This window comes from Palaemon carinicauda, chromosome 9, assembly GCF_036898095.1.
Source record: "Palaemon carinicauda isolate YSFRI2023 chromosome 9, ASM3689809v2, whole genome shotgun sequence".
NCBI classification, from domain to species: domain Eukaryota; kingdom Metazoa; phylum Arthropoda; class Malacostraca; order Decapoda; family Palaemonidae; genus Palaemon; species Palaemon carinicauda.
This window is the reverse complement of record NC_090733.1, coordinates 108325102-108344883: the sequence shown is the minus strand read 5'-3', so window position 1 is coordinate 108344883 and position 19782 is coordinate 108325102. Positions and strand designations below refer to the sequence as shown.

The following is a 19782-nucleotide window of genomic DNA, read 5'->3' as shown; positions in this document are numbered from 1 at the left end:
AAAGCCCTATAAACCTCCGGCACCTCAACAACCTTGCCCGTCCAAGACAACGAAACTGGCTGTGGCAGCGAAAGCAATGGTGTCGAAGCCCTTTCCTGTCAAAGACAAGAAAGGCAAAAAGTCCTCCAGGGGAGGAAAGAATCCTAGAGGGAGCGGCCGAGGCCGCAAACGCTAGGATTGGCAGTCCCCCTGCATGTCCACCAGTGGGGGGGATGCCTTCAAAGTTGCGCAGACAGGTGGCAGCAACTTGGGGCCGATTCCTGGACGATTTCCGTAATCAGTCAGGGGATATCGCGTCCCGTTCATAACATCTCTACCTCCCCTAACAGCGGATCCAGTGTCGTTGAGCTCCTTTGCCATGGGATCGGCAAGGGGCCAAGCCCTACGGGCAAAAGTCCAGACCATTTTAAAGAAGGGCGCTCTCCAGGAGATCGTCGACGGTTCTCCAGGCTTCTTCAGTCGACTCTTTCTTGTAAAGAAGGCGTCTGGATGCTGGAGACCAGTCATCGACCTCTCAGCCCTGAACAGGTTTGTCTAACAAACCCCGTTCAGCATGAAGACGGCGGACACGGTCAGACTTGCGGTGAGACCACAAGACTTCATGTGTACACTGGACCTGAAGGACGCGTACTTCCAGATCCCAGTCCATCCATCTTCAAGGAAGTACTTAAGATTCAGCCTAGACAACAATATCTACCAGTTCAAGGTGCTGTGTTTCGGTCTCTCCACAGCACCTCAGGTATTCACCAGGGTGTTCACACTGATATCTTCGTGGGCACACAGGATCGGCATCCGTCTCCTCCGCTATCTGGACGACTGGCTGATCCTGGCAGACTCGGAGTTGACCCTTCTTCGACACCAAGACAAGCTTCTGGGACTTTGCCAAGATCTAAGGATCATGGTAAATCTCGAGAAGTCTTCCCTGCTTCCAACTCAACGACTGGTATATCTAGGCATGATCTTGGACACCAATCTCCACAAAGCCTTCCCATCAGACGACAGGATAGCAAGGCTGAGGAGGGTCGAAGTTCCTTTCCTCAGACGAGAAGAACTCCCAGTCCAATCGTGGTTACGTCTCCTCGGTCACCTTTCTTTTCTGGCCCGTCTAGTTCCAAATGGTCGCCTCAGGATGAGATCCCTGCAATGGCGACTCAAGTCCGGGTGGAATCAAGGACACGATTCCCCGGACATCTTGGTCCCAATGGGTCCTGCGGAACGGACGGATCTTCAGTGGTGGTTGACAGAGGAAAACCTACGAAAGGGAGTGGATCTTCTCGTCCTCCCCCCGGATTTGATGCTGTTTTCGGACGCCTCAAAATAAAAGGGTGGGGGACCCACCCTCTGAACCACAGGACCTCAGGCCTATGGTCAGAATTAGAAAAGTGCCTCCACACAAACCTGCTAGAAATGAAGGCTGTGTATCTGGCACTTCAGCAGTTCCAACAATACCTGGCTGGTCACTCCGTGGTGGTGATGAGCGACAACACCACGGTAGTGGCTTACATCAACAAGCAGGGAGGTACCTTTTCACAGCAGCTATCCCATCTTGCATTAGAGATACCGAGATGGACCGAAGTCCACTCGATTCCACTATCAGCTCGCTTCATTCCAGGCAAGAGGAATGTGCTCACCGACAGTCTGAGCAGGGCAACTCAGATAGTGAGTACCGAGTGGTCTTTGGATCGTCTAGTAGCCAACAAAGTCCTGACTTTGTGGGGTTCCCCGACGGTGGATCTGTTCGCGACAGCCTTAAATTTCAAGCTCCCGATGTACTGCTCCCCAGTCCCGGACCCCAAGGCACTCTGGCAAGATGCCTTTCAACAACGGTGGGACAACATCGACGTCTACGCTTTTCCCCTGTTCTCTCTGATGAGAAGGGTACTCAACAAGACCAGAATATCGGTCAACCTTTCGATGACCTTAATAGCTCCGCTATGGCATCACGCAGAGTGGTTCCCGGACCTTCTGCAGCTCCTGACGGAACTCCCGAGAGAACTTCCTCCTCGACACAAGCTACTCAGACAACCACGTGCCAACATCTTCCACAAAGCCGTAGCATCGCTACGACTTCACGCCTGGAGACTATCCAGCGTCTCCTCACAGAGAGAGGCTTTTCGCAACAAGTTGCGGAAAGGATGTCTCGACACCTGCGAAAGTCATCCGCAGGGGTCTACCAGGCAAAGTGGAGAGTCTTCTGTGGTTGGTGTCGTGGAAGGGGTATCTCTCCACTCGATGCCACTATTCCAGCAATAGTGGAGTTTCTCGTGTATTTGCCGGAAGAAATGCGGCTTTCAGTCTCGGCAGTGAAAGGCTATCGCTCAGCCTTAAGTCTTGCCTTCAGGCTCAAAGTAATGGACATTTCCTCTTCACTGGAACCTTCTCTACTCATACGAAGTTATGAACTTACCTGCCCCCAGTCGGAAGCGAGACCTCCTCCATGGAAGGTGGTTCGAGTCCTCAGGTCTCTTAAGAGACCTCCTTTCGAACCATTACGCCAGGCTTCTGATCACCACCTGACTTGGAAGACGGTGTTCCTGCTTGCTCTGGCCTCGGCCAAGCGAGTCAGCGAACTTCATGGTCTCTCGTATGACATCGCCCATTCAAGGGGATGGGGGGAGGTAACGTTCAGATTCGTCCCTGAGTTTGTAGCTAAGACTCAGAATCCAGGAGTGCCGGACCCCCGGTTCGACTCCTTCCAGATTTCGAGTCTCCGTTCTGTAACAGATGACCCAGACTATCTCCTACTGTGCCCAGTAAGGAGTATGAGGCTCTATCTTAAGAGAACAGCTGCAATTTGTCCTCGGGTGCAAGCATTGTTCGTGAGCACAGGAAGGACGAAGAGGAGGGTCACTAAGAATACAATCTCAGCTTGGATTTGCAGGGTTATCTACCATTCCCTGAATCCTGACCCTCCTCCGTCACGTCGCCCTAGGGCACATGATGTCAGGGGCATTTCTACGTCCCTGGCATTCAAGAGAAATTACTCTGTGACGCAGGTTCTACAAGCAGGGGTTTGGAAGCATCAAACGACCTTCACAGCCCACTACCTGCAAGACGTGACCCACAGGAGGCTCGATACATTCTCTATCGGCCCTGTGGTGGCTGCACAACAGTTGGTTTAAACCTCAGACTCCTTAATGGACAAGTAGCAGAAGGTTGAGGGCATTGTTACCCGGTTTTAGTCTGCATGAATGAAAAGGTATGCCTGGCCCTTATTCTTTTCGTCATTCTCCTCTCTCTTGGGTAAAGCAGCATCCTGGGTTCTCTGCACAGCTGACCTCAAACCACTGCAGGTAAACCATGTTTCCTTGTGTTCCTAGTATTAATACTGTCACATCCCCATACCCTTACGAGGTGGTATTGGGATCGTCCTAACCTAGATTTCCATCTAAAGGACTCCAGGTCAACTTCCTAGGACGAGTCACACTTCACTCCTTCACACACTAGCTTACGTAGGCCGCGGTCCTTGCAAAGCAAGGCACTTGCGAGGTGCAAGGACTCCTTATCTTGAGTTCTAACACACTTAGATACTGAGTCCCCGGGCAAAAGCAATAGCCAGTACGGCTGGGACTTATCACCCTACCTAAGGGTTAAGTCACCCTAATTAAATAGCGTGGTTTGTATTTCGGTTACGGAACAAATGACAAATTCGTAGATAATTTGTATTTTTCCTAACCATACAAACCTTAGCTATTTAACCCTGGATAGGTACGGTGGGTCGTTTGCGACCCCGAGCGTCAAAAAAAAACAGGTTTTTCTCACGTGACTCACCCCCGTGACTGAATTTGTGGGTGATCGACCTGCAGGAGGTGTCTCCCCTACACGCTCTAGTAGTGTCCAGATGTGCATTGCTGTAGCTGTACTCCTTCCCCGATTTCTGAGACGCGTCGGGGTCGTTCGCGTCCGAGTTTACCCTTCTGGGGTAGTTTGCATAATTATCAAAGTTATTACGTATTATGAAATTGTCGTAGAATGGTGCAACTTGTATAGGTTATCAGTTGTGGAAAGTCTTGGTGGATTGTTTGGCTACCATGTGCATGTTTTTTTTTTAGTTAAAACGTCGTTCATCACCACGAGGACCATTTTACCGCGAGTGCCCCTTTTTCATTTTTTTTCATTTTTTTTGCCAAGTCATTTTTCCGTAAGATATTGCCAAATAGTGTAGTAAAACTTTTGCTTGTTTAGTGTTGGAAAGTGTGTCTAGATGATCTGGCTACCCATGCATGACTTTGTTTTTGTCAGATACGACGTAGTTATTGGTATATTGGGTATTTAACTGCGGTTACCAATTTCTGTTTTTTTTCAATATTTGTAAAAATTACTACGTAGTAAGGAATTGCCGTATATTATTCATTTTTTTTTCATGTTTATGTGTTAGAAAGTGTGCCTTGATGGTTGGGCTAACACGTGCATGTCTTTTTTTTTATCTGAGATGTCGTATATTAGAATGTCGGGCATTTTACCGCGAGTGTCCCTTTTTCATTTTTTTTCATTTTTTTGCCAGGTCATTTTTCCGTAAGATATTGCGAAATAGTGTCGTAAAACTTTTGCTTTTATAGTGTTGGAAAGTGTGTCTAGATGATCTGGCTACCCATGCGTGATTTTGTTTTTGTCAGATACGACGTAGTTATTGGTATATTGGGTATTTAACTGCGGTTGCCAATTTCTGTTTTTTTTCAATATTTGTAAAAATTTACTACGTAGTAAGGAATTGCCGTATATTATTGATTTTTTTTTCATGTTTATGTGTTAGAAAGTGTGCCTTGATGGTTGGGCTAACACGTGCATGTCTTTTTTTTTATCTGAGATGCCGTATATTAGAATGTTGGGCATTTTTCCGCGAGTGCCCCTTATTATTTGTTTTGCATTTTTTTGCTTAGTCATGTTACCGTAAGGAATTGGCAAGTAGTGTCGCAAAACTTATATTTTTATAGTGTTGGAAAGTGTTTCTAGATGATCTGGCTACCCATGCCTATTTTTTTTTTAGCCAGATATGGCGTATATATAAGTATGTGTTCGATTTTCCTGTGATTGCCATTTTTTCGTTTTTTCCCATTTCTTTCAAAATTACTTCGTACTAAGGAACTATCACAGAGTAATATTTCATTTATATGTTTATTTGTCGGAAAATATGCCTTGATGGTTTGCCTAGCACGTGGCTGAAATTTTTTTTTTCTGAAATGCCGTATATTAGAATGGCCATTTTTCCACGAATGCCCCTTTTTATTTGTTTTGCATTTTTTTGCTTAGTCATGTTACCGTAAGGAATTGGCAAGTAGTGTCGCAAAACTTATAATTTTATAGTGTTGGAAAGTGTTTCTAGATGATCTGGCTACCCATGCCTATCTTCTTTTTTTAGCCAGATATGGCGTATATATAGGTATGTGTTCGATTTTCCTGTGATTGCCATTTTTTCGTTTTTTCCCATTTCTTTCAAAATTACTACGTACTAAGGAACTATCACAGAGTAATTATTCATTTAGATGTTTATTTGTCGGAAAATGTGCCTTGATGGTTTGCCTAGCACGTGGCTGAATTTTTTTTTTCTGAAATGCCGTATATTAGAATGTTAGCCATTTTTCCTCGAGTGCCCCTTTTTATTTGTTTTGCATTTTTTTGCTTAGTCATGTTACCGTAAGGAATTGGCAAGTAGTGTCGCAAAACTTATATTTTTATAGTGTTGGAAAGTGTTTCTAGATGATCTGGCTACCCATGCCTATCTTTTTTTTAGCCAGATATGGCGTATATATAGGTATGTGTTCGATTTTCCGGTGATTGCCATTTTTTCGTTTTTTCCCAATTCTTTCAAAATTACTACGTACTAAGGAACTATCACAGAGTAATGATTCCTCTAGATGTTTATTTGTCGGAAAATTTTGTTTACTTTTTTTTTGATTGAATATCATCAAATTTTTTTAGCTAAAATATTGTTTTACATTTTTTTTTTCGATTTTATTTCCCTTCAAAAAAATTTTTTTGGGTCAGAATTTTAATTTTATAGTCGTAAAATAATCGACAATTATCCAGCAACCCACCATACAATTTTTATGCATATCCAATAATAATTAGATTAGTAAATAACACCTTGAAATTGACATACCCTTCCTACATTTCAAGTGGCAGATTAGGGAGTCTGAGTCAGTGTGGTTGGCGGCCATTTTGTGGACATATCCGAAGCGTAAGCTGCCCTATCTATGTATATTCTTGTTCCCTATAGAATTTGTGATATTTTGGTATATTTTTATCTGCATAAATATCATATTATATATTAAATATATGTATTTTTTTACGGAATTTCTAAGTACTCAAAAAATTACCTTTAGATATGGCCCCTGATATAAATGTAATTTACAAAATAATGAAGATTTTTTTACATATTTCTATTTTAGGATAACATATGTTTATTCCCTAAAAAAATTAGCCACTTCCTATTTCATTTGGGTACCCAAAAAAATTCATGAAATTTGGACAAATTTTTTTGGCCAAAAAAAGTTACCCTTTTTTTCTCATTTCAGATCTTCACCTCCATGGGTCTGACTTCATCCAAAATACATCAAGATGTGTCCTAAACATTCAAGAATCAATTCCTAAAAGGATTTGTGTATATATGTATAAACTTTTTTTTTATGAATTTTTATGTCAGGTCTTTTTTTTTTCTACTTAATTTTTTAAAATATTTATAATAAATAGTTTTTCTGCAGATGAGTAGTATTTATCTATACAGTTGTTTTAAGCATTCATTGAAGTTTTTTTTGGCAAAAGAAAAAAGGAGGTTACTGCAAAAACTGATTTTTCAAGAATTTTTTTTGGCGTCGGGGTCGTTCGCGTCCGAGTATACCCTTAAAGGGGTGTCCGAGGACCGTACCTATCCAGGGTTAATCAAACTTGCCCGCCAGCCCTGTCCCCTGGGAAGTCCTACCTCTAAGCAAAGTGAGCTACTCACTGGTGTGTGAGTGGGGGGAAGGGTAGCTAGCTACCCCTCCCCTACCCCCTCGCTAACTAGCGAGGGGGTAGTAAACCCTCGTTAAAAATCTAATGGCTCGTCATTTCAGCTACGCCGAAAGTAATACCCTAATTAAATAGCTAAGGTTTGTATGGTTAGGAAAAATACAAATTATCTATGAATTTGTCATTTTATTCCATTTTCCTAAGCAAGGTTACCTTTGCTTATGACTGTAATGCTACGTAAGTCATTACTTTGTAGACAGTATATCAAGACAATTGTTATTTTTACATCATTACATTAATTATTTTTTTTCCGCTGCAGACATGTCTCCAGGATTTTCGGCTTTAAAAAAAATTTTATTGAAGCCAACGGGCATTCCCACACGTCTTCGGAGTAGAGTAAATGCTGCTTTCAACAAGCATCTTTTTATTACAAATGTTGTAATATCCTTAACGTTGTCAGGTAAAGTGACTATTCAAGCGTTTTTCTTTGATAAATTCTATGTTTGACATACATTAGTAAAAAATAATAATTTTAATTCCTTATCACCTAAGATTTACAAGTTTGTACATTAAATATTTGTGCACTTGATGCCAAACAAAGTATTATTCAATTTTATCTGCCAATGGCAGTAAAGTAAACTAGTATTGAGTGCATTAAAATAATGGTTACCAAGCTGTTTTAAAGAGGTACAGTAATATTATTACTGCTTTCCATTTTCAGCTGCCATCACCTTGTTAAAATATAATGCTGCACTACATATTCATTAATGGTATATATTTCCTCCCTTTTTCCTTACCCTTTACAAATTTGATGGTTTATTTGCCACTAAAGGTTATGCAAAGTTACAATTCTTATTTGTAAAGAAGAATACAGTGGTAGAACCCCAAAGGCCGCAATATGGAATTCAAACAAGTACTGGTAAAGTAATTATGATATTTTAATTATAAAATAAATTTTTGAATATACTTACCCGGTGAATATATAATAGCTGCAACTCTGCGGCTCGACAGAAAACACACTAAAAAAACTCGCGAGCGATCGCTATGAAGGTTGCGGGTGTGCCCACCAGCGCCAACTGTCGGCCAGATACCACTCTTGTATGTAAACAAAACCTTCAATTCTTCTCGTCCCGCTGTGTCTCTATTGGGGAGGAAGGGAGGGTCATTTAATTTATATATTCACCGGGTAAGTATATTAAAAAATTTATTTTATAATTAAAATATCATTTTTAAATATTTAACTTAGCCGGTGAATATAAAATAGCTGATTCACACCCAAGGAGGTGGGTAGAGACCAGAGTTAATTATGTTTACAGCGTATAAGCTAAGAGTTTTTTCATTTTGACAGTTATCAATATAACAAAACCAAAATAAATAGGTACCTGGTAAGGAAGTTGACTTAGACGATTACTCTGCCTTGTAAGTCTGTCTTCCTCACGGAGCCCAGCGATCCTCTTAGGATGCTGACAGACTCCCAGGAGCTGAAGTATCAAGGGCTGCAACCCATACAACAGGACCTCATCAAACCCCTAATCTGGGCGCTCTCAAGAAATGACTTTGACCACCCGCCAAATCAACCAGGATGCGAAAGGCTTCTTAGCCTTCCGAACAACCCATAAAACAATATTAAAAACATTTCAAGAGACAGATTAAAAGGATATTGGAATTAGGGAAGTGTAGTGGTAGAACCCTCACCCACTACTGCACTCGCTGCAACGAATGGACCCAGTGTGTAGCAGTCCTCGTAAAGAGTCTGGACATCTTTTAAGTAAAATGACGCGAACACTGACTTGTTTCTCCAAAAAGTCGCGTCCATAATACTTTGCAGAGATTTATTTTGCTTGAAGGCCACGGAGGTTGCTATATCTCTAACTTCGTGCGTCTTAACCTTAAGCAAACATCGGTCTTTCTCATTCAAGTGAGAATGAGCTTCTCGTATTAAAAAAATCTGATAAAATATGACAAAGAATTCTTTGACATAGGCAATGAAGGTTTCTTAACTGAGCACCATAATGCCTCAGATTTCCCTTGTAATGACTTGGTACGAGCTAAATCGAACTTAAGAGCTCTAACAGGACATAATACTCTTTCCAGTTCGTTGCCTACGATCTCTGATAAGCAAGGAATATCAAAAGATTTAGGCCAAGGACGAGAAGGCAGTTCATTTTTGGCCAGGAAACCAAGTTGAAGTGAACAAGTGGCTTTTTTCTGTAGAAAAGCCGATGTCCTTACTGAAGGCATGAAGTTCACTGACCCTTTTAGCCGAAGCCAAGCACACTAGGAAAAGTGTCTTGAGGGTGAGATCCTTCAGGGAGGCTGAATGTAATGGCTCAAACCTGTCTGACATGAGGAACCTTAGGACCACGTCTAAGTTCCATCCAGGAGTTGCCAAACGACGTTCCTTAGAGGTCTCGAAAGACTTAAGGAGATCTTGGAGATCTTTATTGTTGGAAAGATCTAAGCCTCTATGTTGAAAGACCGAAGCCAACATGCTCCTGTAGCCCTTAATCGTGGGAGCTGAAAGGGAGCGAACCTTTCTCAGATGTAAAAGAAAATCTGCGATTTGGGCTACAGAGGTACTGGACGAGGACACAGATGCTGACTTGCACCAGTCTCGAAAGACTTCCCACTTCGACTGGTATACTCTAATGGTAGAAGCTCTCCTAGCTCTTGCAATCGCACTGACTGCCTCCTTCGAAAAGCCTCTAGCTCTTGAGAGTCTTTCAATAGTCTGAAGGAAGTCAGACGAAGAGCGGGGAGGCTTTGATGGACATTCTTTACGTGGGGCTGACGTAACAGATCTACCCTTAGAGGAAGACTTCTTGGAAAGTCTACCAGCCATTCGACTGGTATACTCTAATGGTAGAAGCTCTCCTAGCTCTTGCAATCGCACTGACTGCCTCCTTCGAAAAGCCTCTAGCTCTTGAGAGTCTTTCAATAGTCTGAAGGAAGTCAGACGAAGAGCGGGGAGGCTTTGAAGGACATTCTTTACGTGGGGCTGACGTAACAGATCTACCCTTAGAGGAAGACTTCTTGGAAAGTCTACCAGCCATTGAAGTACCTCGGTGAACCACTCTCTCGCGGGCCAGAGGGTAGCAACCAACGTCAACCTTGTCCCTCCGTGAGAGGCGAACTTCTGCAGTACCTTGTTGACTATCTTGAATGGTGGGAATGCATATAAGTCCATAAAAGACCAATCCAGTAGAAACGCGTCTATGTAGATTGCTTCTGTATCTAGGACTGGAGAGCAAAAGATTGGTAACCTTTTGGTCAACGAGGAGGCAAAGAGGTCTATGGTGGGTTGACCCCAAGTAGCCTAAAGACTCTTGCCCACGTCCTTGTGGAGGGTCCATTCCGTGGGTATCACCTGACCCCTCCGACTGAGACAGTCTGCCAAGACGTTCAAGTCCCCCTGGATGAATCTCGTCAACAGGGAGATGCCTCGAATTCTTGACCATAAGAGAAGGTCCCTTGCGATCTCGAGCAGCATGAAGGAGTGTGTGCCTCCTTGCTTGGAGATGTACGCCAAAGTTGTGGTGTTGTCTGAGTTGACCTCTACCACTTAGTTTCGAAGACGCTTTCTAATATCATCAAGGCCAAGTGGACTGCTAATAGCTCCTTGCCGTTGATGTGCATGCTCTTCTGACTTGAGGTCCACAGACCCGAGCATTCCCGACCGTCCAGGGTCGCACCCCAACCCAAACCCGACGCGTCTGAGGACAACACGTGGTTTGGGTTCTTGACTGCTAGGGATAGTCCCTCTCTCAGACTGATATTGCTGTCCCACCATTTCAGGCATGCCTTTATTGGTTCGGAGACTGGGAATGATACCGTCTCTAATGTCTAGTCCTAGTTCCAGTGAGAGGCTAGATGGAACCGGAGAGGCAGAAGGGGTAGTCTCCCTAGTGAGACAAACTGCTCCAGGGATGAGAGAGTCCCTACGAGACTGTTCCAACTCCTGACTGAATAAACGTTTTCTTTTCAGCATTAGTTGGACTTCGAGCAGGGCTTGACTGCGAATCTCCATCCCCAAAAATAGAATAATCTGGGATGGGATCAGTTGGGACTTTTAGGTTGACCACAAGTCCCAACTCCCTGGCCAGACTCAACGTCCAATGTAGATCCTGCAGACAGTGAAGGCTGGACGATGCTCTGAGAAGCCAGTCGTCCAAGTACAGGGAGGCTCGGATCCCCGATAGATGGAGGGATTTTGCCACATTCCTCATGAGCCTCGTAAACACGAGAGGCGCAGGACTGAGGCCAAAGCACAGGGCTCGAAACTGGTACCCCACATTCCTGTAAACAAACCTCCGAAACGGTTGGGAATCCGGGTGTATAGGAATGTGGAAGTATGCCTCCTGAAGGTTGAGAGAGACCATCCAGTCGCCTTCCATAAATGCTGTCAAGACAGCCTGGTAGACTTCATTGTGAAGTTTGTCTTGACAATGAACACATTGAGCGCAATTGCCTCTTACGTACTCCTGCAGTGAACATGGCTGCCAAATCATGGAGCCATCCCTGAGGGACTTGTTCCTGCAGAGAATGTGGCTGTCAGATCATTGGAGCCATCCCTGAAAGCCTTGTTTATGCATGACATAATTGTACAGCAAAACTTCAAAGGCTCGAAAACAGCTGTGAAGTTGACCTGTAAAATCTTGGAGCGTCTCATGGCCAGGCGCCAGGGAGAGTCTATGAGGTTTGAGAAGTCTATCTGGGCAGAGGCAGGAACTCCCTAGCCGAGAACTTCTCTCGTGTCATATCAGACTCTCGCTCTATAAGCCAGTTTAAAAGAAGGGAAAGCAAAGGCTGTATCCCCCAAACTCCTCCTGGTGATAAACCAGTCGCCTAGCAAACGTAAAGCTCTCTAGGAGAGCGAGAGAGCACTAGCTTATAAAACAACGGCTTCGAAGTAGCTAGGCCTAGTGTAAGCTCTGACGTTTAGGCGAACGAGGAGCAGCAGTTACAAAAAGATCCGGACAAAGATCCTTAAAAATCAGCATGATTTATTTAAAGTCCATAGAGGGCTAAGCAGCTTTAGGCTCCTCTCCGTCTGACAGAGTCCTCAAGGGAATATCAGTAGGAGGGGGAACAGCAACTTCCTCATCTGAAGGAACCTTGTCCGATAATAGCTGAGTCTCAAGCAAGGGAGAGACCTACCGTGGTGGCAATGCTTTACAAGCAGAGTCCACACGCACTGGTGCATTAGTAGCGGACCAGGACGCAACGTCATGTAACTGCTTGACAGTCTGTGAACTGTCAACAACAACAGGTGCGAGAGACCAGGACGCAACGTCATGTAACTGCTTGACAGTCTGTGAACTGTCAACAACAACAGGTGCATGAGGACGCACAGCGTCCACTTGAGACTGCTTTGACTGAACAGTCAAAACAACTCTAGAATGCGGAGGTTGACGCTCAGCGTCAAAACAAGTCAACTCTGATTGTTAGCGAACGTCCTGAACGTCAACAGGAGCATCAGCAAGTGGCCTAACGTCCAAATGTGGCTGAAAATCCACACGAGACCGCATCGAGTGTGGTTCTAAACAACCTGACTGACGTGACTTTGCTACGCCAACGTCAACAGGACGCCCAAAGGAACGTTAGGGTGGCTGAAAGCCAGGATCTCGATGAGATAAACGGCTAGGCTCAACGGACTTATCGGCAGAATAGTCTTCCATAAGGGAGGCAAGCTTATTCTGCATGTCTTGCCGTACAACCCATTTAGGATCAACGGGAATGGTTGCGGTAAGAGACGAGGGTAACGTCTGTGACCGCAAAACCTTGCCTACAAAAAGACTCGGAGTCTGTGTTACGCTTTTGTTAGGCGGCGAGCAGTCTTCCGATGACTGCATAGGGTCAGAGCTGTCCTATTGGTTAAAACCAGGACGCTGGACCTGTCCTGAAAGGACTGACTTTCGCTTAAAGGGCCTCGAAACCTTGTTTCACGGTTTCTAATGCGAAAAGCCTTCGGATGACGAGGAGAAAATCGTCTCTCTCGCCTTATGGTAGGGGTGATCTTGGTAAGATACACCCGATACCATAGAGGGAACGTCTGTTCGCTGATCAAGGCCTCTCGAACCCATAAGTCGTACGACATTACTTCTCCCCTGGGCTTGGGAGCTTGCAAGAGGTCCCGGACTAGGCGAACGACAGGCACGAACAGACGAACCCTCGGTCGCAACACTGATAACACTTTGCGCAATATCACTTTATCACTACGATTTTCTGTTTTGCACTTATTTCACTGAAATCGAATCTTTTAACAATTCACATCAGGTATGAATAAAACTGATTTCTACCTGAAGCACGCAATTCTACCCTCATCAAAAGGTTGTAATTGCGAAATCAGTCGTATAATGCAAGCACATTAATACCAGCAAAAAACAGTAAACATATTTTAAGATAAAAAATTCAGTGGCTGGGGAAGAGACTAAACACTAGTTCATTCAAAACTACGTTTTCAATCTCTCACCGTACATTGCCTTGGGACGAGAATAAAAAACTAAAAACGTTTTATCCTTTCTCCCCGTACAGAGACTAGGGACGAGAGTAACTCGAGAACGTTACCCGCTTGGGACGAGATAAAGAACGGAACGTTTTCTCTCCTCTCTCTCCCTCCGTCTCTATCTCTCTCTCTCTCTCTCTCTCTCTCTTGATTTCGCACCTAAGAGAAGAGCCCACTTACGTTTCGTCAAAAAAACAGGTTATTTGACCAAAGGAAAAAACTGAAAGGTTTTTCAATTAAAAAGTTCCTTTAAAATAGAATTTAAAACATTTAAGCTTTGAAAGAAGAATGAACAAAACGTCAGAATCGATTTACTCTTTCTGCAAAGTGAAACCGTGATACTCTCTCTCTCTATCGTAACGATAGAGCGCAAACTGCGTAGCATAAATAAACTAAACGTTAGTTCATCTTTGAAACAGTACGAAGACTATTCAAAGAAAATCTTTCATAAAATATCTATTAAAAAATATTCATTTGATAAGTTTTAAATCATTAGCTCTTTAAAAGCTATTTACGATTGAAAGGGCTCAACGTTGTTTAACTTCGGTTTCCAAGTTAGGACCGCCTACTCTCAGGAAAGGTCGCATATAAACAAATCATTAAAATTTATTTTGATGTTTATTATAAATGGAAAGCTAATCGAAGAGGCCTAATAAAGGCGGTTGAGATATAAAATATATAGAGGAAAATCTATAATTAATTTATAACGTGATAAGATAATTGCTAAAAGCCTAAACACACTTCCATCTAAGGGAAGGGTCGGCCATTTAAAAGTCAAAGAAAGTCCATACTCTCTTTGTCATCAAAAATTAAATCTATCCAAAAACGAGTTCAAGATTTAAGATGAAGATAAAACACCTGCACTGCGAAAGCTCAAACCAAAATGAAGTACTTCACCAAATATGTTGAGAAAACACCAGGTTCTACAGCGAGTATTGATACGTCTTGTCGTCAACGTCGACAGAGAAGAATTGAAGGTTTTGTTTACATACAAGAGTGGTATCTGGCCGACAGTTGGCGCTGGTGGGCACACCCGCAACCTTCATAGCGATCGCTCGCGAGTTTTTTTAGTGTGTTTTCTGTCGAGCCGCAGAGTTGCAGCTATTATATATTCACCGGCTAAGTTAAATATTTAAAACTAAAGAATAATCTTTACACAAAAAAATTAAGATAAAATGAAATATGACTCATATTAGCACGATAAACAAAGCATTTTCTCCAAGTTTGAACTTCTGAAATTCTTGTGGAGAACCTACAAAACTAGGATGATGATGCTGTTTATAATTTGCATCGATGGATTAGATTTATTATAAATCTATAAAATTCTTGACTTTTAATGCCTTTCATCAATGTAGAGTACAGTTTCCCATATTCTACCAATTTAGATATTTCTTTTACCATTTCTACCACCTATCATCCATTATTTGTAATTTCTGTATCGCCATTAAAAGTTATAAGGAAAGAGATGAGTTAGACAGTGTTATATTTAAATTTAATTTAGTACTTGTACTGATAACGATAATGGTAATTTATGAAAGACATTAAAATATTTTTGTATCACAGACTGCTAGTTTTGAAAATAAGACAGTGACATAAGCATTTCATATTGAATCTGGCCTTGTGACCCTTCCACACTAGCACTCTGCCATCACGTGTCACTCAACTTATATTATATTCCCTTGTGTATGGCTTCTTTATATATTTATTTATTCCTATATGGATACAAGCTTCCAAGTAATTTATACAGATTTACTCCTATGTCAATTTTCTATGACCAGAAAGACTGCTGGTCAGAGTTACGTAGTGCTGCGAGGCAAGCTCCACCCTTCTGGTCGTGCTGTTAAGAGGCTGTCATCTCTTGCTACTCTAAGATCACAACTCACTCCACACTAATAACCTTGCATTGGTTTTTGTGCTTTTTTGTGCATTATGTCTAATGATGATAGTGTAATGCGGACTTGCCCTGGTCGTGATGGTCGCCCTCGTAGCACTTTCATGAGTCGGGTTAAGATAAATCCACATCCTCTTAGCCCGAACTGCGGTGGTGAAAGGTGTTCCATAGAATCTCCATGCAAGTACTGCAGGGAGTGGCTGTGTTCTCCCAGTAGAAGAAATATTCCTGCCATAAGAAATGCGATGAAGGAAGTTGTTCTCCTTCCTCGTCCTCTTCCTTGGCTAGCAAGATGTCAAGTAGGTAGTAGGTTGGCCAGGTCAACAGCCACCCGTTGAGATACTACCACTAGTGTGTTATGGGGTCTTTTGACTGGCCAGACAATACTACATTGGATCCTTCTCTCTGGTTACAGTTCTTTCCCTTTGCTTACACATACACCGAATAGTCTGGCCTATTCTTCACAGATTCTCCTCTGTCCTCATACACCTGACAACACTGAGATTACCAAACAATTTTTCTTCACCCAAGGGGTTAACTACTGCACTGCAATTGTTCAATAGCTACTTTCCTCTTGGTAAGGGTAGAAGAGACTCTTTAGCTATGGTAAGCAACTCTTCTAGGAGAAGGACACTCCAAAATCAAACCATTGTTCTCTAGTTTTGGGTAGTGCCATAGCCTCTAAACCATGGTCTCCCACTCTCTTGGGTTAGAGTTCTCGTGCTTGAGGGTACACTCGGGCACACTATTTTATCTTATTTCTCTTCCTCTTGTGTTAAAGTATTTATAGTTTAGATAGGAATCATTTATTTTAATGTTACTTTTCTTAAAATATTTTATTTTTCCTTGTTTCCTTTCCTCTCTGGGCTATTTCTCCCGTGGGAGCCCCTGGGCTTATAGCATTCTGCTTTTCCAACTAGGGTTGTAGCTTAGCAATTATTTATAATGACAATAATTAAGCTCGTTTCTGTGACACAATATTCCCTACTCCGTTCCTCCTTTAACGGAGCCATCAGGGACTCCAGTAACTAAGGATAACAGCCAAGATATGATCACTTTTCATATTAATGGCAATTTTATTCACGTCATGACTCAGAACCCGAGACCGATCCCCTGGCTACGCCCACTGCACTTACTGCGCGCGATCCAGTCCCTGTGTCCTTAGTGCCTGATTACACTGATTTACGTATATCTCCTTCGCCTCCCACTATATGATTAGTGGCAAGCCCTTGATGGCAGAGTTCCAGTAGGATGACTTCACGCTTCTTGAATTATCACTCTAAAAAGCATCTAAAGTCTCTCTTCCGTTCTTACCCGAAAATGCCACATTCGAATCAAGACCGATGTGTCCCCCCGTACTAAGGCGGCCCTGTTCGAAGATCCTTATCTTTCACCCACTCGTTCATGCAACTCTAGTTTGCCTCGTACACCCAGGGTTCCTTGGCATCGCTCTCTCGAAGGAATTCTACTCGAAAGAATTCTCCATGCTCGGCCTAGAATTCCCCTATCACTTCTTCTGACATCATTCCACAGCCTAGAGATACAAGATCTGATCATGCTATTCGTGCCCAATCTCGTAGACGTGCTTAGGTTACTTACAATTATGTATTTATGTTAACCTAGGTTATTACTGGGTAACCTCTACCTCTAGAACTCATTTACTTCGCTTGGATGCTATGCATCCAACTTCAAGACATCATATCAATGACAAAACTGAAAAACATCGCAAACATGGTCCTCATAGGAGGCGTCATAAGTGGCCTTCCTCTGAAAGATACTGTACTATTCTTCTCATATGTCAAGCTCTGATAAAATTCCATGTTACAGTACTCCCTCTCATGCTTACGGAGGTAGAGAACATTACCAGAGGAGTGAATATGAATCCTCCCAGTCTTTCTCCATCCCCTCATCTCATCATTCGCGTAATGATATCTGAGAAAGTTAGGACTTGCGTGCTGTTCTTAAGATGGAACCTCACTATACTCCCAAACAGGAACCAAATCAGAATGATCATTCTCTACCTATTGACCCTGACATTGCCAATCTGGTATGGTACCCAATGTACGAAGCGGCAAGTTGGCCAATCTACCTTCCACTTTCTCTTATTTCAAAATGCAGAACATGAAAGTTGCAGCCATGTCTGCCATTCAGGCCTGCTCTTGGCTGGATCACTGCACTGATCAAGAGCCCTGTCCAGTTACACAATGACAAAATATGAAGAACAAGAACGTTGTCACTCAGTTTGAAAATCTTTCGAGATTGGGAGTCATAGCTCTGGAGTTTCTACTCCACCAGACAGTTTCCCTGTGGGGCAACTGCATCCTCAAGAGACATGATACTGATTTGGCCAGATGTACCAAATACAGTAGCTGTCCTCCAGAGATGCCCCGTGTCTAAGTAAATCTAACTCGGTGGGCTTCCCCACAATGTTCTTACTTTCAGAAGTAGCTGCAGCTATTAATAAGGCTAACCAGTCTTCCGTTGCTCCATTCAAGCCCACTATTCCCCTGAATGCTGACTTTAGTGTTCCTGAGGAACGACAAGTCCTTCTCGGTCACTGCAATAAAAGGCTACTGCTCAGCTTTGAGCTAGGTATTTAAACCGAAGGGACTCGATCTCTCCTCTACATGGGAAATCTCCACTCTCATCTGTTTTCAACAGACCTGCCTTCCTCGGGAACTTGAACGTCTCTCTTGGAATGGGATTAAGGTTCTTAAGATGTCCCCTTGCGAACCCTTACATAAAGCTCTAGACAGGGATCTTACCCTAAGGACTTTCTTCCTTCTTCTCCTAGACTCAGCAAAGAGGGTAAGTGAATTATATGGCTTATCCTATCTTACTTCACATTCCAAGGCGTGGAGAGAATTACCAGTCTCTTTTGTTCCTGAGTTTGTGGGTAAAACACAAAATCCGGCTATACTTCACTCTAGATTTGACTTTCACAATCATGTCTCTCAAAAAGGTAATTGATAATTCGTATAATCTTTTACTCTATCCCGTAAGTGCAATCATGAAATACCTGAAGAGGGCAGTATTCATCTGTTCGTGAGTACTAGTTGTTCCAAAAAGAAAATCTCTAAGAATACTATTTTATTTTGCTTGCAAGAAACTACTATGAAAGCATATAAATCCTCAGGGGAAGCGTCACAAGAACCACTCAGTGACCTAAATACTTAGTGCAGGGGTCTAGAAGAGGCAGACCACCTTCACAGGCCACTATTTAAAACATTAGCTATGGTAAGCAGCTCTTCTAGGTGAAGGATACTCCAAAATTAAACCACCTACTTCAACTTAAAAAAATCTATGTGAAACAAATGCTTCAATGAACAATGGTAGCTCACTTCTCAATCCCATATTATGAATGGGTTTAAGGATGCCTTTTCAAGGTAAAAAGACTGTTACATAGTGCTGTTTGGAAGCAAAGGCTTCATAAATAGAGGACTCAAGTTGTACCAACACATCGGTCGTTGAGTGCATTTTTCCAAATCTTCTCCATATACCACACCAGTCTTACATTGACCATCTTCTCCATGATCTTACATAAACAAGATGTCAATGCAATTGGTGGATAGTTTGCTGCTAAAATCTATCCTTACCAGGTTTTAAAAATGCTAAAATAATGGCTAGCTCCCAAACACTCGGATAACCGTGATCATCCCATATTCTATTAATAATCTATCTATTCTATTTACAAAGGCACTTCCCCCAATTTTTAGGGGTAGCTGACATCAAACAAATGAACAAAACGGAACCCTCCCCCGTTATCCACCACATATGAAGTTTCATACCCTGAATCCCCTACCACTCCTACCGCCGCGGTTACCAAGGCGCCCGAGGAAGCAGCAGGGCCTACCGAAACTGCATCACAATCGTTCGCCATTCATTCCTATTTCTAGCACGCTCTCTTGTCTCTCTCACATTTATCCCCCTATCTCCCACCAACTCTTGCATTCATCATGTTCTTTAACAGTCACTTGCTATTCTCTCAACATGGCCAACCACCTCAACACATTCATATCCACTCTAGCTGTTAAAGCATTTCTTACACCCGTTGTCACCCTCACTACTTCGTTTCTAACCCTAATCGAGATACACCAGCCATACTCCTCAGAAACTTCATCTCAAACATTCAATTTCTGTTTCTCCGTCACTTTCATTCCTCACAACTCCAATCCATTACATCACAGTTGGTAAAATCACTTTCTCATACAGAAATCTTTACATTCATGCCTAACCCTCTATTCTTTACCACTCCTTTCACTGCTCCCAACCCTTTGCATTCTTCCTTCACTCTCTAACGTACATCTGCTTCCACTCCACCATTTGCTGTAACAACAGACCCCATGTACTTGAACTGCTCTACTTCCTCAGGTAACTGTCCATTCAACATGACAATCAACCTCGCACCACCCTCCCTTCTCATGCATCTCATAACATT

At 42.8% G+C, this 19782-nt stretch overlaps 1 protein-coding gene across 4 annotated transcripts in view; it reads left to right on the top strand.

Moving 5' to 3' along the window:
- Window positions 1-19782, top strand: part of LOC137647044 (mpv17-like protein 2) — a 101271-nt gene that overhangs the window by 36281 nt on the left and 45208 nt on the right. For all 4 annotated transcript variants that reach the window (XM_068380180.1, XM_068380181.1, XM_068380183.1 and 1 more), the window contains one exon: window positions 7268-7408. In XM_068380180.1, coding sequence (XP_068236281.1) covers window positions 7268-7408 — 141 coding nt within the window. The remainder of the gene's footprint in view (window positions 1-7267; window positions 7409-19782) is intronic.